This window comes from Mus caroli, unplaced genomic scaffold, assembly GCF_978045245.1.
Source record: "Mus caroli unplaced genomic scaffold, Mus_caroli_1 scaffold_2, whole genome shotgun sequence".
Lineage (NCBI taxonomy): Eukaryota > Metazoa > Chordata > Mammalia > Rodentia > Muridae > Mus > Mus caroli.
Window position 1 is genome coordinate 1643621 of NW_028227257.1, and position 26305 is coordinate 1669925.

At 51.6% G+C, this 26305-nt stretch overlaps 2 protein-coding genes across 4 annotated transcripts; one reads left to right on the top strand and one right to left on the bottom strand.

Moving 5' to 3' along the window:
- Positions 1 to 1415: 1415 nt before the first annotated feature.
- On the top strand, positions 1416 to 16942 carry Cables2 (Cdk5 and Abl enzyme substrate 2). Of its 3 annotated transcripts, XM_085831672.1 has the most exons (10): positions 1416 to 1774; positions 10853 to 10924; positions 11021 to 11113; positions 12304 to 12381; positions 13224 to 13332; positions 13764 to 13929; positions 14265 to 14368; positions 14740 to 14846; positions 15011 to 15215; positions 15306 to 16942. In XM_085831672.1, exons 1-10 carry the CDS (start codon positions 1419 to 1421, stop codon positions 15444 to 15446), a joined length of 1431 nt encoding a protein of 476 aa, XP_085687798.1. In that variant the 5' UTR covers positions 1416 to 1418; the 3' UTR covers positions 15447 to 16942. The 3 variants fall into 3 exon arrangements, with proteins under 3 accessions (XP_085687798.1, XP_085687797.1, XP_085687800.1); XM_085831671.1 differs by lacking the exon at positions 10853 to 10924 and having other exon boundaries at positions 1419 to 1774; XM_085831674.1 differs by lacking the exons at positions 10853 to 10924; positions 13764 to 13929; positions 14740 to 14846 and having other exon boundaries at positions 1419 to 1774.
- A 92-nt stretch (positions 16943 to 17034) lies between these two features.
- Rps21 (ribosomal protein S21) lies at positions 17035 to 18104 on the bottom strand. Its single transcript, XM_085831675.1, has 6 exons — positions 18012 to 18104; positions 17776 to 17838; positions 17608 to 17671; positions 17401 to 17472; positions 17195 to 17250; positions 17035 to 17094 (listed from the first exon to the last, which is right to left on the bottom strand). Exons 2-6 carry the CDS (start codon positions 17823 to 17825, stop codon positions 17085 to 17087), a joined length of 252 nt encoding a protein of 83 aa, XP_085687801.1. The 5' UTR covers positions 17826 to 17838; positions 18012 to 18104; the 3' UTR covers positions 17035 to 17084.
- Positions 18105 to 26305: the final 8201 nt, after the last annotated feature.

Genomic DNA, 26305 nt, shown 5'->3' on the forward strand with positions numbered 1-26305 from the left:
AGCCCTGCATTCTACTAGACAGGAAAACTGCCCACCTTGTCACTGGTTCCTGGCAGAGGGTAGCTAGGAAAAAGGCAGTGGAGAAGAGGGGGGTCAGAATAGAGTAAGGGTAAGCCTACTTGTTCAGGGATGACAGGGAGATGCCATGGATAGAGCGGGGTGTGTGACAGAATCATCCTGCCTGAGCCTTGAAAGCAGGGAAGGAACTGGCAGTATGGACTCCTATGGATCACACCACCGATGGTTTCTCCCAAGGAAAGAAGCCACTTCCCAGGGATCCCTGTCCCTCAACCAACTCCACTCCAGCACCCATTGCAAGCAGCCACAGGACCAGAGCAGGCAGTGACCATAGACCAGAAAGAACATCGGGGAGATTTTCCTTTGTGTTTCTTCAATGATCCATCAAACACTTTAAAGACAAGAAGTCGCCGGGCAATGGTGACGCATGCCTTTAATCCCAGCACTTGGGAGGTAGAGGCAGGCAGATTTCTGAGTTCAAGGCCAGGCTGGTCTACCCAGTGAGAGTTCCAGGACAGCCAGGGCTATACAGAGAAACCCTGACTTGAAAAACAAAACAAAAGAAAGACAAGAAGTCCACATAGGTTGGGAGCTGGAAAGAGCAGGTGGTGGTAGGGTGAAGACTCTGTACAGGGAAGGGTCGACATACACACACAGTACAGAGCCAGAAGGGTTTGTATACTCGAGTCCTGGACACCCTTCACGGAGGAAACTGAAACTCCAGTATCATGCAGACTCAAGACCACGTACATGATGCAACTGAAGCAACCCAGGAAGGTGTCAGCTGCCCTCGGACCGTAGACGGGTGTCAGGAGACCAGGCGGCACAGCCCGGAAGGTACAGGCTCTGGTGGAGCATGGATGGATACCTGCCCAGAAGAACCCCAGGGCTGAAGGAACACCCCGGGGCAAGTGACCACAACAGGCCCGCACCCTGAGTCTGCAGCCCATAATGAACATTCGCTGAAGGGTGCCCTGTACACCGAGTCCTGGACGGGAGAACAGGACTCAGGTTCCGTGCACCCACCGACCTTGCCCTGTTTTACAACAGACAGAAGATAACTACCTCTAGGACTCAGGGGAGCGCCGGGGCAAGGCACATATCGCTAGCCAATCGAAGGGCTCAGAGGGGCCTCATTTGCATGCAGGCGCGCCGCAACCAATGGACAGGGACCGCGGAACTATATTTGCATATGGGCGCGCCGCGGCCAGTGGGCGGGAGTGACGGGGTGGTATTTGCATACAGGCGCGCCGCAGCCAATAGACAGGGACCGCGGAACTATATTTACATATGGGCGCGCCGCAGCCAATGGGCGGGAGTGACGGGGTGGTATTTGCATGCAAGCGCGCCGCGGCCAATGGGCAGCTGCGCGGCGGCGCGGCGCGGCGGCGCACTCGAGCATGGCCGCGGCCGCGGCGGGAGGAGCCCCGGGTCCGGCCCCCGGCCCCTCCAGGCCCGCGCCGGCTGCCCGGAACCCGCCGGCCGTGCCGCGGAGGCGCGGGGACTCCCGGCGCCGTCAGGCCGCCCTCTTCTTTCTCAACAACATCTCCCTTGACGGACGGCCCCCGAGCCTGGGTCCCGGAGGCGAGAAGCCAGCGCCGCCGCCGCCACCGCCCACCGAGGCCCGCGAGGCGCCCGCGCCGCCGCCCGTTCCACCTGGAGGCCTCCCGGGGCTGCCAGCCAGGCCCGCGCCCCAGGGCCTGCTCAGCCCCACGACGGCGCCCACCGGCCTTGGCCTGGACGGGCAGCGCCAAAGGTGAGTGGGCTGGACGGGGGCGGCTGCACGCTGGGGTCAGGGTGGCCTAGAGGCCTAACCAGCACTCCGGCTGTGTGACCTATGGCCTTGGCAGCCCGGGGCACCGGTGGTGGTGAGCCAGGTCCCTCCTCCCAGGTTGTGGGGTAGTTGACCTATGGGTTCGGGTAAGCCACAAGCTCGGCAGACCTGGACATGGTTGGGATGAGGTGGGTCCATTCACCCCGCACACAGGTATGGTCACCTGGTACCCATCAACTAACACTCAGAGGTCTGGGTGAACCGGAATGGTCAGCCCAGGACACAGGGTCAAGATGACCAGCCCAAGATCAAGGTGTCCGGTAACTAGGGAAGAGGGTTCTTCAGCCCATAATGCAGGAGCCAGGGTGGTCCAAGGGTCCTTCATTCTAGTACTTGAGGGCCCATGACCTCAGCGTGCAAGAGTCAGAGTGGCTCGCAGTCCCGTCTGCCCTTGACTGGACTGAGGTGATGTGGCAGCATCAGTCCAGAATACAGGAGATGAGTTTGGGATTAACTGAAGCTGGTCTGCCTCCAGAGGGAAGGGATAGTCCCACTAAAGCTGTCAACTCCTGGATATGGGGTCAGCTCTTTACCTTGAAAGCCCCCTGAATATGGATTTCGGAGTTCCCTTGGTCTAATTGACTCTAGACACATCCCTCCCCTGGCTTCCCTACACAGGGACTCACAAACACTTTTTACAGGCTGTATGTCCAACTCAGCTTGTGGGCCAGGGTCTTACCTACCTGGTCTCATCTCTTATACACCTGACCACCTCCCTGCCTGCTGTCCCACACCTGCTGGACTCAGGGCCTGCAACATGTAACTGTTCTTCCTCCCCTGCCTGGATCCTAGGATCCTTCATCCTAGCCCAGGACAGCTCTTATTTCCCACTACTCCCCCACTCCCTGGCTATGCTCACTTCCCAGATGGCCGCAGCTACCAGGCACCATGTGGGTCTCAGCCTGCTCAGCTCCCTCTTGCATTCTCAGCCTTCACCTAACGAGTGACTGCAGGAGCTAGGTCTGGACACTGAGGTCCCTTCTGGGCAGGCTCCACTGCTATATATCCGAGCTCCTGCCAGGTGGCTGGCTCCCAGGTGTGGGAAGCCCTAGGCAGGTCTGTGATGGGAAAAGCTGTCTGACTTCTGACCCTGAATCACATATCTGTGGCCAGAAGGGCCTCAACTTTCTGTGGCTACCACCTCAGCCTACAGGTAGGGCCAGGTCATGCTTCTCCACAGGACATAGAGGGATACAGTGGGGACAAGGGGTCAGTTTGCCCCAGAGTGTTAGTTAGCTGGACCCCTTGTGAAGAGCAAGCTGAAACGTTTGTGGTTGAGGCTCCCTCTGGTACCCACGCCGCCCTAGCTCTTCCAGCCGTCCGTCCTAGCCCTTCTTCCTAGTTCTGCCCCACTTCATCCTGAGTTGTTATCCTTGTGTGGTCACAGGCCTTCAGCAGGAGGACGGTCTACCCCAGCTCCCAGTCTGTGGGTAGGAGAGACAACAGTGGCTGGCCTCCTGAAGGCTGTCACAGTGAGTGCAGACCAGCCATCCTCCATCCGGTAGCTCTGTGACCTTGAGCAGCTAATGGGTCTCTTACAGCCTCAGTCTCCTGCTCTGTGGAATAGGCTGACAAGACGCTTTGTCCTTGATCCTACCTTGGGCTCTCAGGAGTGTTTTCTAGCAATAGACAGAGTCACTGCTGGTTGTCTGCACAGGGCTTTTGAGCTGTTTATTGTCTCTCTTACTGCATGCCTGGGAGGAGGCTCACCTCTAGGCTCTATGGTCCCGTTCAAAGTGTGTATTCCAGCTACTTGCCCACTGCTGCCTTCTGGTTAGAGAGCCTGTGTGTGCACCTCTAAGGCCATGGAGACAAAGGAAGCTCCCAGCAGCAGCAGCACTTTTACCCCCAGCCCTGGATGCCAGTCACTGAAGGTCAGGCTGTAACCTGGAGGTGCTCCTGACCCTGTACAGCTTCCACAGGCCTTGGGTGCCGGTGGCTTACGCTGTGTTGAACCCTCTCCTTGTCTCCATGTGGGGCTCCTCCCTGCATGTCCTCACAGGTTTATCTTGTCCTCCTTTCACCTTGATCCCTTCCTAGAGTGTCTGTAGCTTAGGCCCTTAAAGAGGCTTTTGAAGGATCTTTTTGGGGAACTACTTCAACTCACAACAGCCCTGCTTAGTACCTGCTGGAGAAATGAAGAGGAAGGGAAAGTCCCCATAGGCTTGCAATTGCAACCTAATTGCACCCGCCATCAGAGAGCTGGGCATAGCCTAGAGGCAGGAGACTGTGTTCTGCTTGGATCTGGAAGAGGGGCCTGGGCCAGCCCTAAGTAGCACCTGAACCACTTAGAGGAGCCATTGAGCAACTTGGCACCTGGGTATTAGTCTCTGCCCAGAATCTGCTGAAAGAGGCTGAAACCCACTGGAGTAGTCAGTCCTCTAGGACAACCCAGCTGCTGACCCTGCCTCTGAGGCCCCACTCTTTCTCTGTGAAGCTGTTGGACCACAGGCCTTTCTGCATGGAGTGCTGGGACGGAGACTCACCAGGAGACCATGGAGTATTTTGCTTATTTGTTTGGTTTTTTAGCAGATACAGGTCTGTGAGGAGTCAAATGGTGTGCTCGGGCAGGGAACAGAGCCCTGGGCCCTGACGGAATGCTGTTGTGCTTCCTTAGCGGAGGAGGGTCCCAGACTCCTGAGCATGCTGGCCAGAATGGGCTCCTCACTGGGGACTTCTCTGCAACCTGTCATGTGACAGGTGGCTCCTGAGTCTGTCCCGAGCCTGCACAGCCCATCCACTCTTCCTGGATCCCTAAAGGGCACAGAATCAAAGCCACAGGCACGTGATCCTGCCTAGACCTCTCCCCATCTCCCAAGTTCCAAGCAAGGAAGCCTGTCACATACCAGTTGCTGTTTAAGGTCTGTAGTTAGGTTTCAGGTACTGACTGAAGAACAGAGGAGGGTGGACTTCAGAGGCAGCAGCAACGTTGCTAAGGGGCAGCTCTGAGCTGTTAGGACAGCTGAACTGCTCAGCGGGTAAGCCCTCTTAGCTAGCACCTTCCCTCTCACTCCTGACCCCTCCACGTCACATGTAGAGGGCTCCAGTCGTTGCCATGCGACCATGCCATGGAGCTGGAACAGACACTGTCCTGTACGTCTGCAGCTTGAGGCACTGAGCTTGGGACTTTTTAGTTGTCTGGAAAGTGTCAGCTGAGGTGACAGAAAGTCCAGATTGCTCCTCAGTGTTTATCTGCTTTTAGCTATTCTCAAATTGAGGTGCCAGGCACATGTGAACAGTACAGGAGTCCCCATGTATATTTGTGGACATGCAGTACATGCCACCGTATACACTCCATGAACAGCCCCTGCATTTCCACATACCCTCCTCAGCTGTCTCCTCACCAAGACCCCCACTGCTACATAGAGTGTCACATTATGCATCATATACACAGACATCCCACATGTCAACCATTACTCTGGCTCCCAGTGGGGTCAAGGCAGGGCACACCATGGGGTCTGATTCTTGGGGTTTTTTTTTTTTTGTTGTTGTTTTTTTTTTTTTTTTTTTTTTTGGTTTTTCGAGACAGGGTTTCTCTGTATAGCCCTGGCTGTCCTGGCACTCGCTTTGTAGACCAGGCTGGCCTCAAACTCAGAAATCCGCCTGCCTCTGCCTCCCGAGTGCTGGGATTAAAGGCGTGCGCCACCACACCCAGCTTGGGGTCTGATTCTTACGGTGTCTGAACCACAAGAACCTGGCCCTTCCTCAGAGTAGCCGAGCTATACACATGACCCTTCCTCAGAGTAGCCGAGCTATGCACATGGCCTTCCTCAGAGTAGCCGAGCTATACACATGGGCCTCTACTCATCTGTTGCTAGCTGTTTGATTTCAGACAAGTTGAATGGCTCTGTACCTCAGTTTCCCTATCTGAAACTGAATAAGAGTAGTGCCTACCTGGTACAGTTCTGACAATTGGGTTTACAAATCGCATGCTTGTGAGGAAGGAGAAAACCACAGGGAGCAAGATGTTGGACCAACTGGGAACATTGTGCAAGCTCCCAGGGGAGCATGCCGTCCCTAAAGGGACCAGAAAATAGCAGGAAGAACAAGCGGGGTGCCTGAGGAAAGATCTGCCACAGCTTTTCCACACTGTCTCTGAGGACTTGCAAATGAGATCCCAGGGCCACCATCAGCCACCTGGTTTTGCCTGGATAATTAATTACCTCAGCAAATGCCATGCCAGGCAGATGGCCCTAAGGGCCCCAGAACAGACTCTTCCCTCAGGTCCCACATTCTGATCCACCACAGGCCAGCTGCTTTTCCCTGTCCTGTGCTTCCAGCCCTTAGCTAATCCTCTCTGGGCGGTCTGCTCCCACCACCCACCATGCAGTGAGCATCCTTCCTGCCCTAGGCCCCTAGCCTTTCCCTCAGGCTATGCTTCTAGACAAGGTACCTGACCCACCTCTTCCAGAGCCTCTGGGTGGTATCTTGTTCCTAACACAGGCCCAGATGTAAGTGGCCATGTAAGAAAGAAGGGAGAGCCGGCCACACCTTTAATCCCAGCACTCGGGAGGCAGAGGCAGGCGGATTTCTGAATTCGAGGCCAGCCTGATCTACAGAGTGAGTTCCAGGACAGCCAGGGCTATACAGAGAAACCCTGTCTCGAAAAACCAAAAAAAAAAAAAAAAAGAAAGAAAGAAAGAAGGGAGAACCATGGACAGTCTCGGAGCCAAGGCTCTCTATGCCATCCCCACTCCTGTGTGAGTGTCACAGCCTTTGACATGCTGGTGTGAGGTAATGGCTATATACCTGTTTCAGCAACAAGCACAGGCAAGGACATGGTTCAGGGATCTTCATGGCTCTGCCTGGCAGGTAGGTCCTGACCGTGCCACACCTCATGTAAGCCAACTATCCTGCTGGAACAAGACCTCAGTTAATGATGTTGCAGGGACAGTATGGATCTGACATTAATCAGATACAGCTCTCCAGAGTTCATGCTCAGGAAATGGCTGCTGCCAGACGTTTGGTATAGGCCAAGGATCTGTCTACAATAAGCACACAGCAGTCCTTCAGGGCACCCTGGGAGCCCCTTTTCACAATTAAGTCTAGAGCCATTCCAAAGCCCCTGTAGACAGTGGGCTGGTAAATTATATGTGTGGATGTGTGTACCATGTATTTGCTTAGTACCCACAGGGGTCAAAATAGAGTGTTTGATTCCTTAGAACTGGTGTTACAGATGGTATTGAGCCACCATGTGGGTGCTAGGAATTGAATCTAGGTTTTCTTTTTCTTTCTTTTTTTTTTTTTTTAAGATTTATTTATTTATTATATGTAAGTACACTGTAGCTGTCTTCAGACATTCCAGAAGAGGGCGCCAGATCTCGTTACGGATGGTTGTGAGCCACCATGTAGTTGCTGGGATTTGAACTCTGGACCTTCGGAAGAGCAGTCGGGTGCTCTTACCCACTGAGCCATCTCACCAGCCCGAATCTAGGTTTTCTAGAAGAGCAACCAGGGTTCTTAACCACTCATCTGTCTCTCCAGCCCTAAGCAGCAGACTTTTATTTCTCACATTCTGGAAGCCAGAAACCCAAGAAGGTGTGGCAGGCTCTTTTTGAGGCCTTACCCTTGGCCTCATAGACTTGTCCTCCCTTGTCATCACATGGTCCTCCCTCTGTGTCTATGCCTTGATCTTAAGGATACCAGTCACACTGGATTAAGGGCCACCCCAGGTAATCTCTTTAAAGGCCATATCTCCAAGCTCAGTTATGTTCTGAGGCCCTAGGGTTAATATACAAATATGGGGGTGGGGCACATAATCCCACCAGCACCCCAGTGTGAAGGACCTGCTTCTTACAGGGCATGATCAGATCTGCAGGTGCCTATACTACAGGCCCAGAGCTCTTACTTTTAGAAGTTTCTGGTAGCAGCTGAAGTTCAGCCTGTGTGGTAGTTCAGCTTCTCCATCTGAACCTACTTTCCACATCTCCACACCTGACGGGAGATGCTTTTCTTGTCTTTGAGGATAAGCGTTTCTGAGCTGCAGTCCCTTAGACCTTTGGCATATCAGAGGCTCACGCTGAATTTCCAGGTCCAGCCAGAGGACTTCCTGATCAAGGAACTTGAGCTTAGTTGCATCAGACACACACCCAAGTCAGTGAAGCCTTTAATGTTGTAAAAGAGCTCCCCACCTGTAAATCTGAAGGACGACAGGCAGATGTGATTGGGAGCTCTCAGGGAATACTGCACTGGGGACTGACTGAGTCTCCCCTGTCTGGGAGACCCTCTGCACCCCGCAGCCACAGAACCCTGAAGGAAGCTGTAGAGAGGACCTGGTCTTGAGTCCTTGTTGGCATTCCTGCCTGGGGCTTCTGGCTCGAGGCCAACCTGGGGCTTTCCTCTCCAGGTACCTGGAAGTCCTTGGATGTCAGGCTCACCGCACCTCACTTCTGTGTCTTCAGTATGCCTTTGCCTGCTGGCCTCCAACACCACTGGAGGCTTCTTAACTATGACATAGCCACTTTGTGCTTTGTGCCCACTGGGTGAGAGGAACTTGGTACAGATTGAGGCAGAAGGACACCATGCGTACGTGGAGCAGCAGTTAGTACAACTGAGGCACTCTAACTGCCATCACCACTGACATCATCTCCACCAACAACTGCCACACATCACAGTACCACCACCATCCCCAGCAGTAGCTCCACAGCCATCAACATCTGTACCATCCCCTGCAAAGCCTTCTCCATCATCACTGTTCTAAGTGGGTGATTTTCCTAACAGTGCTGTGTGGCAGTACTTGGCCTCATCTGCTGCACTTTCAGAATGTTTTTGGTGAAGAGCAAGATTACCCATGGATCCTGCTACAGGGAAGGGGGGAGAACCAGTGTCTGTGCCTTGGCAGTTGTGTGGCCGGGAGAGACCTTTGGCTGCTTTGAACTTGTCAGAAGGCCCACACATTTTGCACAGGGCAGACTATTAGTTGGCAGAGCTGAGACAGAGAGGCTGCCTCTCATGCAGTCATCCCACAGGCAAGTGGCTCAGCTCTTTATTTGAAAATGCCTGCACAATTGCTGAAGTCCAGGCAGGAGTGGACTTATATATATATATGTTCCATATATAAGTTCATATATGCTCCAGCTTCTGTTTGGGAAGTCTCAGGCTGTATGCCCTGGTGAATTCCTTGGCCAGATATCTACTTTCAGGACTCTCTTGGAGTGAGGACTAGTGAGAGTGTTTGACATATATCATTAATCCTTCATGGCCCAGGCATCCTGCAACACAAGCTGAGTCAGGTGCATTTGACAGATGTGTTCTAGGGTCTGGAGTGTAGCTTAGTGGTAAAGCAACTTGCGTACCATGTGTGAGACTCAAGCTCTTCAACATGAGATGCATGCACTTAGATGCACACACATGTATACACATTCATATGCCATGGCAAGAAGTGATGGAATCATGGCATTTTGTGACCCTTTATCACAGTGATTGATGCCACAGTACTCCTGGTGACTTACAGGAAGTTAAGATACGTGGGTGAGTGGCTTTTGAAGGAATTCCTTTCCTTTTTTTTTTTTTTTTTTTTTTTTTTTTTTGGTTTTTCGAGACAGGGTTTCCCTGTATAGCCCTGGCTGTCCTGGAACTCACTTTGTAGACCAGGCTGGCCTCAAACTCAGAAATCCGCCTGCCTCTGCCTCCTGAGTACTGGGATTAAAGGTGTGCCCCGCCACACCCAGCTCAGGAGTTGCTTTTCTATGTAATCCCAACAGGCAGCAGTGGAGGTTGGAGTATTAGAGTTCAAAGCTATTTGCAGCTACCTATTGAGTCTGTGGCCAGTCTGGAGCACATGAGACCCTGTTTTTAAAATTAAATAATAACAAAACAAAAAGAGATGAGGTCTCATATAGCCTTGGCTAGCCTCAAACTCACCATCGTCCATATTACCACGCCTAGCTGTTCCTTATTTTTTCTTTAATAACATACCACATGGCTGATAACAGGAGAATAAAGATGGGAAACTACAGCCCACTCAGGTCTAGATACAGGCCCTCATTTTTAAGGGATGTGCGAGGGAGTCACAGTGTTTGGCATACCTCAGCCTCAGCTTGAAGCTCCTGGTGATTCTGTGTTTTCAGGGGTCCCTGGCACAAACTTGTCAATGGTGAGGTCTTGGGCAAGCTTCAAGCTCAGAACACAGACCACCCCTTCTGTTCCCACACTGTAAGCTTGTAGCTTGGCTGTTGCTCTCACTAACTATGTCCTGGAAGAACCAGATGATCTGTAACTGACTAGTCATTTGCCCATGGGACTAAAGACTTGAGTTTGTTGTCCTGGTCTCATTCGTCGGCCTGAAGAAGCCTCTCCTGGCACACAGTGCTGGGAATCTGCCTCCCTCGTCCTGGCCTCCTGGGTAAAGGCACAGGGGACCCAGGAGCCAACATGACCCACAGGGATCAGTGCTCCCAAAGCAGAGCTGTCACCTTTCTTTAGTGACAGTCACCAACAGGTCTTCCTGAGGGACAACATGGAACTAGAACCCCAAGTCCAGGCCAGGCGTGGTGGCACACGCCTTTAATCCCAGCACTTGGGAGGCAGAGGCAGGCGGATTTCTGAGTTCGAGGCCAGCCTGGGCTACAGAGTGAGTTCCAGGACAGCCACGACTACACAGAGAAACCCTGTCTCGAAAAACCAAAAAAAAAAAAAAAAAAAAAAAGAACCCCAAGTCCACAAGGAAATCTTAGTTGTACATTTGGAAAAGAATGTTCTAGACCCAGAAACAGCTCCGGGGGGGTGGGGGTGGGTTGTGCATATTTGTGTCTGTGTGCATGCGTATGTATGTACATGTGTGTGTGTTGGAACTGCCATGCACCAGTTATTCTCCCTTAGGACAAGGACAAGGACTTCCCCAGGCTGCAGTCTTGGTTCACAGGGTCTTGAAACCTCTTGGTTTCATGCCTGCCCTCCCTGCATATTCCCACATGACTTCAGTTCTGCTCAGGGACCTGCCACAAAGGCTTCCTGGAGTCTGTGTACTATCTCTTCTGAGGCCATGATGTCTTCCTACAGGAGACGAGTCACATCTCAGCGCTGTTCCCTTGAGTTTCTGGAAGATGCAGTGGGATGTGCCTCGGTGCAGAGGTATACACCCTACTTGCCCCTGCTCCAAGGCCTCTGACCCCAGGAGCCACAAGAAAGTCCAAGGAGGGCAAGAACGACCTGCTTTTTACCTTACAGAACCAAGCATGCATCTGGATCGCCAAGACACAAAGGCCTGAAGAAAACCCACTTCATCAAGAACATGAGGCAGTATGACACAAAGAACAGCAGGTGAGCGAGTGTAGGGCCAGGCCTGGGACGGCCACTGTGCTCCCGGACCAGGCCATGTCTCTGGAGGCCAAAAATATGAGACCTGAGCCCTACCCCTGTTGGCAGCAGCCCCTTCTCCATCACCCATTGTCCCCTGACCCTCTATATTATATGCTAACACTGGCTAGCATAGCCAGGCCAGCAAGCCACCACTGTATAATCCCAGGGAAGGGCCACCAGCTGGACACAGATCTTAAGAAAAAGAGACTAGGGAAAGCAAAAATGCCTCCCCACTCCCCAAATGTGCCCAGGATGGAAGGTGCAACCATATTTGGGGTGCATATAAAGGATAAGGCAGGGCTATACTTGACAGCACTAAGAGTTACATTGGGGACACACAGATGGAAATGAGGTATATTGGGGGACATATGAGAGGCTTAACTCAAACTAGTATTTGGGTCCCCAGAACAGTGCTAGGCTAGAATCTGGGCAGCTGCATATGCCTGCACTGGTGCAAACACACTACCTGTCACTCTGTTCTCAGTCCCTTCCCCGCTGTAGGTCACTGTGATAAGTATCCCCAGGAACTATTGCTGCAGGACCTGCAAATCCTAAGTCCTGAGACCACAGGGTGGCCTATGGTTATAGCTTTGAGCATCCAGGGGCCCCAGTCCTAAGCCCCCCTAGATAGCTTAGTTCTGTATTATATCTAGGTGTTCTCTATTAGCAGTAAGTCTTGTGTTTGCCTGTACTCTGTAGCCTATTGCCGATGAACTTGGCAGCTTCCTGTGCCCTCTCTTTGTGCGAATGAAGCTGCCCTTTCCTGGGTAACCTGTGCTCCCAAGAAATATGAACTCGCCGGTCGTGGTGGCGCACGCCTTTAATCCCAGTACTTGGGAGGCAGAGGCAGGCGAATTTCTGAGTTTGAGGCCAGCCTGGTCTACAAAGTGAGTTCCAGGACAGCCAGGGCTATACAGAGAAACCCTGTCTTGAAAAAAAAAAAAAAAAAAAAGAAAGAAATATGAACTCTGTGGCCCTGTGCCTGGGGAGCAGGGAGCTTCCTAAGCAGCTCTGGGGAATCTGGCCCAAGTGCGAAGATGCCAAACCTGGCTTCCGGAATCCAAGTCCCCTTGGTGGCTCTGGCAGTTTCCCATCACCCAGATGTAGACAGGACAGAGTTCCTGCCCTGCTCTGACCTTGGCCTCCCACAGGATTGTACTCATCTGTGCCAAGCGGTCCCTGTGTGCAGCCTTCTCAGTCCTGCCCTATGGAGAAGGCCTACGGATCAGGTAAGAAAATGCCCATGCTGTGAACACGGGTAAGCCCTGGTCCTGCTAAGCACGGGTGGCCCGCTCTTGAGTGTAGGCTGGGGCCTTAGACTCATGGGGCCAGCATATAATCTCCCTCCACAGCCCAGGAGCTTGCATTCCAGGTTCTTATCCCCAGAGCCACGGATTCTGTCCAGACTATCTATATGTGTGCAGGGTGTGTGTGTAGATGGATGGATAGATAGGCAGGCTACATATAGGTTGGCTACATATAGGTTAGCTATATACAGTTATGTATCAGTAGGCTATATATAGGTTGACTGAGATATTCCTGAACCTCTCTCAAATAAGCTCCTAAAACCTTTCGACCAGCCCAGGCAATTGTGTCCTGAGTGTAATTCAGGGAAGAAGGAAACAGCTGTTTGGGCGGGGCAGTGTTGTGTGTGACCCCACAGAACAATAGTCGGCACAGAGAAACCTCCTGTCCAGAGTGGGAGATAGCCAGTTCTCAGGATCCCAGGCCAGCTGCTGAACTGTGTGACTGCAGGTGAAGGGACTGAGGCACCTGGGAAGCGAATTTAAGCCAAAGTCTGGTAAGTTTTAAGGGATGTTCCAGAGTGGTGGCTCCCAGGTGCTATGACAGATGACATCTATCCTGTCATCCACAAGGCAGGAGTAAGATACAGGCTGCCCTCAGGTTAAACCTTCTGTCATGTACCTCCAAGGTCATGCCCGTCCCCTTCTCCTGTGTTGAGGACTTTGTAGCAGGAGCACTCTGTGTGGGTGGATTCCTGGTGGGCTGAGCACCCACCCACTGACCACAGGCAGAGGGACTACAGCCCTCCCTCTCATATACATTGCAGTGACCTGAGGGTGGACAGCCAGAAGCAGAGGCACCCATCCGGCGGCGTTTCTGTTTCTTCTGAGATGGTCTTTGAATTGGAAGGCGTTGAGCTGGGAGCAGATGGAAAGGCAAGAGCCCTGTGGCCAGCCATTGGCTAGCAGAGTTAGGCAGACAGGTGCTGCACATTAAGGCACAGTATTGGGAGCAAGCCACACCCTGTTACACCTGTCACTAGCTGGCTCATGCCACCCAGAGAAAGTGCCTAAAAGTACACCATACATGGCCACTGCTAGCTGTGGGTAACCCAACTGCTCCCCTGGGTTCTCCACATAGAGTCTTGCTTCTGGACCAGTAAGTAGGCCAAGGGTCTTCCAAGATGGAGACTAGCCTGACCACAGACCACAGATTAGGCATGGAAGCTAGTGCTCTGACCTTGTACCCACTCCAACTGGGTAGCAGCATGGCTTCAGGCTCCTCACTGGAGGGCAGAGGGAAGCAGAACTTGGTTGTACTTTCTGGCCTGGGAAGCAGAACTGAGCTAATGTGATTGCTTTTCCAGGTCGTGTCTTATGCAAAGTTCCTGTACCCTACTAACGCTCTGGTCATACACAAGAATGACAGCCATGGCTTGCTGCCCCAGCCTCGGCCCAGCATCCCCAGGGCTCCACCAGGTTCAAGACACAAACCTGTGCCTACCAAGTCAACACCAGCTGGCACAGAACTAGGTAGCCAAGGTCTGGGCTAGGCACAGCGATGGGCCAGACAGCAGTATAAGCCACACTCATGCCTCTGCACCGAGGCTTCTCAGAGGAAAGGACTCCAGATAATGTGGCCCTAGGCTCTGCCTGAGTCAGGCAGAAGAGAGGGTCAGTGTGAGAAGGGAAGGGGGCAGGCTCTGTCCAGACATCACTTCTTGGACCTAAGCCCTAGCTGGCCTGTGACCTGGAGCCCCTCTCAGACCTGAGCCTTGCCCTCATGCCTCTTCATTAGCTGGAATGGGAGAGGGGAGGTGTGGGTTCTGATCAGGATCTAGGCTGTCAGTGGCTGCCTCTGCCTACAGGAAGCGACGGGGGAGATGCAGTGGAATACAATCCCAACCTCCTGGACGACCCACAGTGGCCGTGTGGAAAACATAAGCGTGTACTCATCTTTGCTTCATACATGGTGAGTTCATAACCCTAACATAGTTCAAGGTTCAGGTAATACACTGAATGAGCACCCCTCCACACCAGAGACTCAGAACAGCCATTTCAGGGTGCCTTGTCCCTACCCAGCACCAACAGGTAGTGGGAAGGGATTCCTGTATCAGTAGGCTATATTGTAGCCAAGGGCAGTGTGCCCAAGCAGGATAGCCAGCCATGGTGGACATATCCTGCAGTCAGCTCTGAATGCCTGGCAGGCTGGGCCTATCCAGAGGATGGACAGACTGAGCCATGTTACCCTCTTCGAAGCCCCCCATGCTCATGTGTGTACCTCCAGGCTGCAGGGCATCCATTCCCAAGCACCTTGGCCCACTTACCTCTGCTCTGTTATAGACCACCGTTATAGAGTATGTGAAACCTGCAGACCTCAAGAAGGATATGAACGAGACCTTCAGGGAGAAGTTCCCTCATATCAAACTGACATTGAGCAAAATTAGGAGGTAAGAGAGGGCTAGGCAGATACCCCTTCCCAGCCACCTAACCTGGCTCTGGGCTTTTTCCATATGTGCTGACAGCCCACAGAACATGGCATAGCCATGGAAGGGTGGCTGTTGTCTCATGACATGGATTCGCCCCAGGGTCATGGCTCCCATCCCACCCACAGTTTAAAACGGGAGATGCGGAACCTTTCTGAAGAGTGCAGCTTGGAGCCTGTGACCGTGTCCATGGCATATGTGTACTTTGAGAAGCTCGTACTGCAGGGCAAGCTCAACAAACAGAACCGCAAACTGTGTGCTGGAGCTTGTGTTCTGTTGGCTGCCAAGATCAGCAGTGACCTCCGCAAGAGTGAAGTGAAGCAGCTTATTGACGTGAGTGTGAGGTGTGCACAGCGGGCACTGGGCCTTAGACGGGGACACAGATGGAGTTAACCCACTCACCCTTTGTTTCCCTCACTGCAGAAGCTGGAGGAAAGGTTCCGGTTCAACAGGAAAGACCTCATTGGCTTTGAGTTCACGGTGCTCGTGGCTTTGGAACTGGCTCTGTACCTCCCTGAGAACCAAGTGTTACCTCACTACAGACGCCTCACCCAGCAGTTTTAGCCCAAACAGTGCACCCACAGGGAGGCTGCTTTGGCAGGAAGGCTGAGTAGCTTGGCTAGAGCACTGACTAGAGTCCCTGTCCCTCCTGCAGTAACTGCACTTGCCCCTCACAGCCCATGGCAGCTTGGCTTCCTTGGAAAGTTTTTATTTTGGGGCGGAGCACGCCTCCACCTCCCTGTTGAGGGTTTTCCTGAAGCAAGTGAACAGTGTGGGGCTTGGTTTGCTCTTCGTGTGGCAAGGCCAGCCTGGCTTATGTTGTGAATCCTGAGGGCCAGCCTTCCTTCTGCCTACCCATGAAACCATTCCTGTAGAGACCTAGGTGTCCAGACCTTCTGAACTTGCTGCAATTGCCAGGCTTCTGTCTTCTGGTGCCTCCACCCAGGCAGTTCCCCATCAGCACTATTTTATTTTTGGTCAAGATACAGGAAAGGGCCGGCACCTTGATTCTGAGTCTGCTCTCACTGGACCTTGTTAAAGCATCTGCCACTGTGAAACCCGTGTCACATGCACAGCAGTGCTTGGCCAACCCCTGCTGCCTCCTGCCAGCACAGCTTTTCCGTGTCACTGGACAACCACTGACTGTGGGCTCTTGACTTTCCTAAGCAATATCAGGATGGAGAAAAGTCATTATAACTTGAGATTTGGTCTCTATGGGAACAGATGATGGCCCATTCAGGCCTGCTGCTGACTTTGAACCACACTTGATCCTCAAGCAGGAAGTCACTGATCCTGCTACCTACTGTCAATGAGTACATGTCATCAGGCCAACTTGCCCTGTGCCACTGTCATCATTCAAGAGCTATCCTCCACCTCCCCAGACCTGTTATCCTTCCCTAGAAACTGGTCACCAGCCTGGCAGATGCCAGCCCCGCCGCTTGGTTCCAGTCTCATGTCCCAGAGATGCTCGTCCTCAAGCCTGACACCGACCACCCAGGTCTATTGGATCAGTAACAGCTTAGACAGGAGCTTGAAGGATAGTAAACACGTCTTAGCCTGTCCATGCTTATGCTGGTATAAGCATGCCATGTTCTCAGCGCATCTCTGGGTGCAATACGTCGTTCCTGCCAACAGGTTATCTTCAGGGCAGCCCCCTCATTTTGTTTAAAATGAACTTCTTAGATATGGCTGACTGATGGGATAAATGTTATTTAAGCTTCTAGATGTAGTAAGGTGTATTCATTTTACCAAACTGGTCTGCTGTTAGTCAATCCTAGGCTACGCTAAGAGCTGCTGGTTTGTGGTATTGAGCACTGTTAAAGCCAACCCTTAAACAAAACAGGGGCTAAACAGAGTCCTATAGACTGAGTCCAGAAATCTGAGGTATATCCATGGTGTCCAGCTGGACTGTGACCCAATGCCACAGACCTGGTGCTGCACCCGCAGCGCTCAACAGGACACAGCTGTGTCAGACCTCAGAATGTTGTGTATGTCCAGTAGGTTATGAATGGAAGGTGTTAAAATGTTTTTGTTAAAGTAAAACTGGTTTTTGCAACATACTTCCTTGCTTGTCTCCTTTCAGGTAAGTGTGCAGCCCTTTTCTGGTCACAATAAAAACACCAGCCCTACATAGTAAAAACAGACTTAACTGTCACAGGTACTTAAAACTTTTATTTGTAACAAATTCCCGATTTCTTCTGCTCAAAAGTTCCTAACAAAGGGGAAAAAGTAGTATTAAAAGCTGTATCTCTTGGGAAGTCCCAAGCCACTCAACCCCAATGTGAGATTGCCCCCCCCACACACACACTTACTTTGAGACAATTCCATCAGCCTTAGCCAATCGGAGAATAGAATCATCTGACTCGCCCTTTAAAATTAAAAATAAATACCTGAGTATCCCCACAGAGCTGGCTCCCTGCTTGGCAGGCAGAGCATGCACTATCAAGCCCAAATCTATAGGACACCACCATCAGAGCTCAGATGTCACATGGGCAAAGGCCCAGGTGGTATAACTCACCATCCTGCGAATGGCCCCGCAGATGCCGTAAGTTTTAAACTGGCCATTAAACCGGCCTGTGGTCCTATCAACCTGGGGAAAAAAAAAAAAAGAGGTTGGAAGATTCGACCCCACCCCGATGTTAGTAAACACCAAAGCCAAGAGCCAGGCTAAGGCCTGCAGGCCTCGTAATTCCTTCCCTCAGGAACCGTCGGGTTCCCAGCTCACCTCGGCCACGTTCATCTGGATGGACGCGTGGTCCTTGGCAGCAATGATGCGGTTGCTTGCGGAGCTGGGTAAAGAGATGCACAGTGTGTTTAATAGGTCGCGAAATAACAGTGAATGAATGGGAGCGGGGAAAGTGGGCGCAGGGAAGATGGGGCCGCAGACACTCACCATTTCCGCGGCACGTACAGGTCCACAAACTCGCCGGCGTCGTTCTGCATCCTGAAGCCGTCCCTGCAGAGTTACCACGCGGGTCTTGAGACTGGTCAGGCCCGAACTCCGAGTCTGCGGGCCCAGCCAGACCCATGGCCCCCAAGCACTCCCGGCCATGTGACCGCGACCTCCCCAACCGCGCCCAGCCCGGCCCATCCCGGCCCCGCTCCCACACAGCCCGCACCGCGGCCTACCTGCTCACTGGTCCAGCGAGAGCGCAGAAAGGAAGTAGATCGTCCCTCCGCGGCACTATTGGGCAAGAGGGCGGGTCCTCAGTAAATGCTTCCGGGTCACGGTAATCGTATCCACCACCCCGGAGGCCTGGTTGTGCGTTTTAACTTCCGCTTCCGGTGCAAAGAAAGCCTGGCTCTTTCGCACAGGCATCGGTCCCTGTCTCCGCCTCCAGCCAAGACACGCCTCCTTCCTCAGGCTCCGCCTCCATCGCTGAGTCCAGCCCCTCCGTCCCCCGCTGGAGGGGTTGGACTTGGCGTGTCTTCCAGCCGCGCACAAGGGTAGCTTGTCAGAAGGAGCCCTGCCGCTGCTGGATCCCTGACTCCACCGACCTGGGGCGCCGCCAGAGCCTGGGAGGGGAACGGCGGAGGGAGGCGGGAACGGGAAGACCAATCCTCGGAAGAGGAAACTGAGGTTGGGTCAAATGAGCTGGACCGCTGACTTTCCGCTGCACATTCATTCTCTTCAAGAACCCCCTACTCACCCTGCGTCTTCGCCATCCTGCCCCTCCTCGCCCCAGGCCCTGCCCTACTCCTCTGGCTCCAGCCGCCACCCGGTCCACACGCCTAGGGAAGTGAGTCTGGCAGCATTCGGGATGCGGAGGCAGGTGGATATCTATTTGAGGCCACTCTGGACTACACTGAGTTCCTGTCTCAAAAAAGGAAAGTTCCCAGACCACAGTCACCATACTGCTCAGTAAACCTCCTTGTTGACGAGGTCACAGAGTAGGCCGGACACAAGACTGCCTACGCTGTTGACGACTCTCCTGAGATTACTTTTCTCCGCGAGTGGATCCTCTGCTCACTCATCTGTAGAACTTTATGCCTGATATCTCTCTGGAAACTGGAGCTGGGACATACACCCAGTTACATGGTCTTGGGGAGAGCCTCCCTGCCATGTGCACACCGACTGGTGATCACCTTCCAAGACTGTCACGGGGTCTGGTGAGATGGCTCAGTGGGTAAGAGCACCCGACTGCTCTTCCGAAGGTCCAGAGTTCAAATCCCAGCAACCACATGGTGGCTCACAACCATCCGTAACGAGATCTGGCGCCCTCTTCTGGAGTGTCTGAAGACAGCTACAGTGTACTTACATATAATAAAATAAATCTTTAACAAAAAAAAAAAAAAAGACTGTCACGGGGTCTGGTGAAACCGAGGCTACACTTTCCTCCTCACACCTGAAAACCAGTAGTCTTGTGTGCATTAAGAGTTCCCGCGAGGGGCTGGTGAGATGGCTCGGTGGGTAAGAGCACCCGACTGCTCTTCCAAAGGTCAGGAGTTCAAATCCCAGCAACCACATGGTGGCTCACAACCATCTGTAACGAGATCTGGTGCCCTCTTCTGGAGTTTCTGAAGACAGCTACAGTGTACTTACATATAATAAATAAATCTTAAAAAAAAAAAAAAAAAAGAGTTCCCGCGAGCCTGGCGTGGTGGCGCACGCCTTTAATCCCAGCACTCGGGAGGCAGAGGCAGGCGGATTTCTGAGTTCGAGGCCAGCCTGGTCTACACAGTGAGCTCCAGGACAGCCAGGGCTACACAGAGAAACCCTGTTTTGAAAAAATAATAAGTTCCCGCGCAGCAGGGGTTATCTTTCAGATTAGGCACAGACACCAGTACCCAAGCACCTGTTTTCACAGAGAGCTCCTTTAAATGGGGGGGAGGGGGGGGAAAGTTAAAGTGGCTGTTTTCTACTTGGTCAGAAAAACACAAGCAAATGACCTTGCAGGTGTAACTTTTAATAAGGGAAAAGGGGGGTTCCGTGCTTCCGTGCTAGAATGGGCTGCACAGTGGTGTATTTTGATTGGATAGGACTTTTTTTTTTTTTTGATAGGACTTTTAATAGCTGGACCTTGGTAATCAGCCTCTGGAGGAGGAAGTAGCCAAATAAGGGAATAGATCTTGGTGGCTAAGAATGGAATCTATTTTTTTTTTTTTTTTTTTTTTTTAGCAAGGCAAAAGGAATGGGCAAGAAGGAGGGCAAGGCTAGCTGGGCGTGGTGGCGCATGCCTTTAATCCCAGCACTCGGGAGACAGAGGCAGGCAGATTTCTTAGTTCAAGGCCAGTCTGGTCTACACAGTGAGTTCCAGGACAGCCAGGGCTATACAGAGAAACCCTGTCTCAAAAAACCAAAAAAAAAGTGAGGATACCAGAGCCTCTGACCTTAGGAAAATCACTGTTCATATCATCCATAAGACATGTGGACAGGGGTGGTTTTCGTTTTGAGATCTACAGCTGCTCTGGCTACATCCGTACATATTGAATTGAACCCTCAAGGCCTCCTTAGTGGCCACAGATGAAGCAGCCGATGTGCCAGGAAGGAGCACATGGCCAAAAGGAAGCCCCAGAAATCTTCAGTAGGCTCCACTCTGCAAATTCAGCAGTCCTAGAAAGGGCTGGGAATGGAGTCAAGTAGAAAAAGCTTCATGCACATGGTGCTAGGCAGAATGTTCAGAAAGGTCTAGCCTCTGGTAACTGCCCAAAACAATGCCTAGAGCCCACCTAACATGATAAAAGTAAGATTTGCAAGGATCAAAGAAGTAGTAACTCCACTGCACCTCCAAAATAAATGAAGCAGGAAGGCTGCATGAAGCCTACAACAAGGAAAATTCACATGGCCTGGTGTCCATTCAGTGACTGTCAGATTAGATGGTCATGAGAGAGAGAGAGATCCAGAACTCACTCAGATGTTAGAATTAGCAGACAGGGCTGTGATAAGGGCTTTCACAGAATGCACACCATCTGTTCCAGACCTTTGGAAGGGGCAGGACACTGCCTGCCTGCAGCTTGGCACTAGGCAGGTGTGGGCAGAAGTTTGATCTTAGTATACAAAGTAAGACCTTGTCTCAAAAATCTAAAAAAGCCGGGCGTGGTGGCTCACGCCTTTAATCCCAGCACTTGGGAGGCAGAGGCAGGCGGATTTCTGAGTTCGAGGCCAGCCTGGTCTACAAAGCGAGTGCCAGGACAGCCAGGGCTATACAGAGAAACCCTGTCTCGAAAAACCAAAAAAAATAAATAAATAAAATAATAGGAAAGTTCAAATTTTTAGTAGAAATAAAAGAGTCTAAACTACTAAATAAGGGTCCTCAGTAAGGTGGGGCAGGGGATGGCACACACCTTTGATCCCAGCATTCAGGATGCAGAGACCAGCAGATCTCTTGAGTTGAAGGCCAGCCCCATGTACAGAATGAGTTCCAGGACAGCCAGGGCTGCACAGAGAGACCCCATACCTTGTCCAGCATCACCCATACTGGGCCACATGTGGCTGCCAGCACTTACTAAATCCTGGTCCAATGTGACAGTGAAGTCATGCACAGGTAAGCACAGTGCGCTCATTAAATCAACCAGTGTAACAGTCAAGTCATTCTAGTTCACCTGGCTGCTTTGCTCCTGGTCCAGCAGGGTTCCTGTCCCCACCTGGCTGAGGAAAACATGAAACAGAGCACGTGTTCAGTACCCTGATCTTTCTGACTTAAGTCTTGGTCTCCTGTAAGATGTCAGTGAATAACCTTCACAAAAACAAAACAGTATTAAGGGGATGGGTGTGGGCAGTGCAGGTTCTCAGGCTTGTGGAAGCAACGGTCTTTACTCCCTAAGCCATCTCATTACTCAGGTAACGACAGAGCTTGCCTCTCACACTGAACTCACTGTGTAGACCAGGCTGGCCTCAAACTCACAGAGATTTGCTTGCCTCTGTCTCCTGAGTGCTGGGACTAAAGGCGTGTGCCGCCTCTGCCACCGCTACCACCTGGCAGTTTTAAACCATAAAAAGCATGGGTACAGTGTGACAGTTCATGCCTCTAATCACAACACTTCCCTTGTTTTGAAACTGACACTTCCCTTGTTTTGAAACTGAGACAGGATTGCTGCTAGTTCAAGGACAGCCTGGGCTATAGAGTGAAACCCTATCTCAAAAAATAAAATAAAATTAGAAAGTATGAGGGGTAAGATCTGAGGAGATGCCTCAGTGGCTTATCCACTGACTGCTCTTCCAGAGGTTCAGGGTTCAACTCCCAGCAACCACATGGCGATTCACAACCATCTGTAATGAGATCGGATGTCATCTTCTGGTGTGTCTGAAGACAGTGTACTTACATAAAACAAATCTTAAAAAGAGAAAGTCAGCCGGGCGTGGTGGCGCACGCCTTTAATCCCAGCACTCGGGAGGCAGAGGCAGGGGGATTTCTGAGTTCGGGGCCAGCCTGGGCTACAGAGTGAGTTCCAGGACAGCCAGGGCTACACAGAGAAACCCTGTCTCGAAAAAACAAGAAAGAGAGAGAGAGAGAAAGTAAGTCCGAGGAAAGTCAGAGCATAATACACATGCAGTTTGAATCCCAGAGGACAGGAGGCAAGAGATAAACAGTCTCTGAACGTTTTTTACAAATTCGATGGAAAATAACAAATTTGCAAGTGGCCAGGTGGTGGCGGTGCATGCCTTTGATCCCAGCACTCCAGAGACGGAGGGAGTCAGACTGGTTTCTGTTAGTTCAAGGCCAGCCTGGTCTACATAGAGAGTTCTAGGACACCAGAGCTATCTGGTGAGACCCTAGTTTCAAAAAGCAAACAAACAAAAATGAGTGTCTCATAATGATTATATAACTGCATCCCAACTGTGATGACTGCTCCCAGTTGTCAGCTTGACTACAACTGGAATGAACTACAGTTCAGAAACAGAGGGCACCAATGCGACCTGGATCTGTATGTGTGTGTGTTTGTATATGTGAGTACTGTAAGGCCAGAAGGAGCTGAAGCCCCTGGAGCTGGAGTTACAAGCAGCTGTGAGCTGCCTAATGTGGTCCTCTGGGAAGCACTCTTAACCCAAGAGAGCCCTCCACCCACCCACAGCCCCTACTTTGCTCTTCATTTTGAGACAGCATCTCATTTAAGTTTCCCAGACTGGCTTTGAACTCAATTTTGTAGCCCAGGCTAGTCTCAAACTTGACATTCTACTCTCTCAGTCTTCTAAGTTATTGGGATATAGGTCCATGCCACCAGGCTAGCAAAACAGACTGTTTTGTTTTGTTTTGTTTTCAAAAAGGGGGAGGCCAGGAGTGGTGACACATATCTTTAATCCCAACCAGTAGATCTTTGTGAGTTCAAGGCCGGCCTGGTCTACATAGCGAGTTCCAAGCCAAACAGGCCTACATAGTGAGACCTGGTCTCATAAATTAATTAAAAATTGGTGAGGGTGGAAGGTGGTACCAGGAAGAAGACTGAATCAGCAAAATGATTTCTGCACAAGCATGAGGACCTGAGTTCAATCCCTAGAAGCCTGATGTGGCAACACATACCTGTAATGCCAGGACTAAGGTCCCAGAGGCAGAGACAGGAGAAGTCCTGCAGCTTGCTGGTCAGCTAATCTAGTGAGGCAGCAAATTCCAGGCTCAGCAGGAGGCTTTGTCTCGCAAAGTGAGTCGGAAAGTGATTGAAAAAGCTACCAACCTCTGGCCTACATACACATACATATACATCTACACACACAAACACACACACTCCTCTGGCCTGTATACACATACACCTCTGGCCTGTACACACACACACACACACAGGCCAGAGGTCAGCTCTGGGTGTTGTTGGGACAGAGTCTCTCATGAGTTTGTATCTCAGCCAATTTAGCCAGTGAATCCCAGGGTTCATCTGTCTCCACCTCTCCAGCACCCCAGCAAGGAATTGCAATTCCACCTTCAGGGCACACAAGATCTGGGTGACCCTTTCTATAAAGTAATTTGATGCACAAAATTCCAGACCCCCAAAGTAAAGAAGTGAGTACCCCACCACCCCCACTGGAGGAGCGGAGTGAGTTTCTTTCTCCTAAGGATCTGCAGGAGAGGAAACTGCTCACAGCAGGTGCCATCCTGAAAGGTCACTTCACATCCCCTTGTACTTTTCCTAGTCCCCACTAGGGGGCATCCAAGAACCATTCTGGAACAAGAGCAAGCTTAACACGGTTCAGCCTAGCCGCTTCCAGACTATCTGAACACCTTCACCTAAGCCACAGAACCTCTTGTAAGATCTCCAGGGTGGGAATGGGGTCAGAGACCAAGTAAGGACCACAAACTTCATACGCTGTTAAGCAGATGCCTCCCTGCAGAATCTCAGGCCTCAGAGTTCAAGCTCCTGCTTCAAGGCAGTCTTGTCAGGCAGGGTTCCTGAAGGGCCTCGGGTCTCCTCCCCAAGAACACTTCACACCCTCTCTGCCTCAGTGAACCCCACGTGTCTTACATGATCTCGACCGCTCACACTATGCAGGGAGTGTGAACAGTCTTGTATGATCTCAACCGCCCATGCCATGCAGGGAGTCGGGCTGGCTTTGTACTCTGTTGCTTTTTAGTTGTTGTAAAAAGGATGCTTTCTTATTCTTATTATATTTTACTTTTTATTTATTTATTTGTGGGCATGTGAATGTATGAGGATGCACAGATGACATCACCATCATTATCATCACCATCATCAATTTTCTAATTAAAAGGCTGGGTGGGCCGGGCGGTGGTGGCGCATGCCTTTAATCCCAACACTTGGGAGGCAGAGGCAGGCAGATTTCTGAGTTCAAGGCCAGCCTGCTCTACAGAGTGAGTTCACAGAAAACCCTGTCTTTAAAAAACTGAAAAGAAAAGAAAAGAAAGGGATCCAGTTCAGGGCAAGGAAACCTTCCTCACAGGCCTGAACTTTGGTCAGGATAAATAACGGGTCCAGGTAAGGGGCGGGCCCCCTCTGATCAGGGGCTTCAGGCCCCTCCTGGGTGAAGGCTCTGACAGCCAACTCAGAGAGTGGCTCCTGATGCCTCTGCTTCCTAGCCATGGTCTGCAGCACACAGACAGTCATATAACCCTCTTTCTCCCAAAGGTACACGGGGTTCAAGTGAGGCCCGTTAGGCAGTGCCAACAGAGTCGGCCCTGCTGTCTGGGGTCTAGAGGAACTGGACCCAGCTCTGAGCCAAGCAACAGGAGAAGAACCTCTGCAGCCCAGCAGTCCACTAACTCCAACAACAGCCAACAGCTCCCTCCAACCGAGGTGCACTGTCAGGTCCAGAATCACGCCCAGCCTCCAGGCTGACCTCTGACCCCAGGCACAGATTGCCCTGACTCTGGGTCTCTCCGTTCCCAGGTAGAGCAGAATTGGAATGAATGTGAAGCTCTAGGACTCCACTCTGGACTGTTGCCACTACCAGGTCAGAAGCAGCGTGTGTGAGCCAAGCAAGGAGATCTAGGCATTGGGAAGAGCGGGGGCTGCCCCCGCAGGGACATATCCCCAGTGCTGTGAGCCACTTAATCTTTTTTATCAAGCAAGTTTAGTAGCTGTGTGCCTGTTTCCTCTTAGGTCCTCCCCCTTGGCTCTGGTGTCAAGGACTGTGTGTTTGCTCACAGATATAATCTACTTCTTGGAATGTCCATATGTCTGACACTCTGACTCACTGACACGATTTCCTGGAATGGTTAACTTAACATACACCTCTCTCCCTGTACTCTGTCGCTTTCCTTCAACCTAGTTAATGCATGTAGATTGTGAGGCTGAGTCTCAGCCAGTTAGGGGCAGCCATAGCACCCCTTGTACCAGTCACATTAGGGGTGCGATGCGGAGGCCAGTTCAGAATGGATGTTCTTGCCTACAAATGAAGTTTTCCTTGCTGTGACTCCTAATTTGAGTGATTACTTTTTTTTTTTTTTTTTTTTTTTGGTTTTGGTTTTGGTTTTGGTTTTTTCTCTGTGTAGCCTTGTCTGTCCCAGAACTCAGTCCATAAATCAGGCTTGGCCTCGAACTCATAGAGCTCTGCCTGCCTCTGCCACATAAGAGCTTGGATCAAAGGCGTGTGCCACCACCTCCCCGCTGAGTGAGTGAGAATTTCTTAATTTGTGACCCCATTCTTGTCTGTAACAGCATGGGGGCTTGCCCAGGGTTCTCACCTTCCTGAGGAGGTGCACAGTTCCCTTCCCAGGGAAGTGCATCTAGGCCTGATGCAGTGGTCCCTGGGCCCTGAGTGTGTAGTACTCCCTCAGCTAGTGAAGAATCAAGCCCAGGACTCGAATCTGGAAAATTCAGGGCTCTTCTGGATAATGCAGGTTTGGTTTCCAGCACCCACATGGTTGCTCACAACCACCCAAAATTCCAGATCCAGGAAATCCAACACTGCCTTTTAATTTCTACAGGTATTCACACATGCAGGTGTGTGCGTGCACACACACCCATACACACACACACTCACACACCGCAGATATATATAAGCTTACTCTTTTGTGAGGCAGGATCTTTGGGGCTGG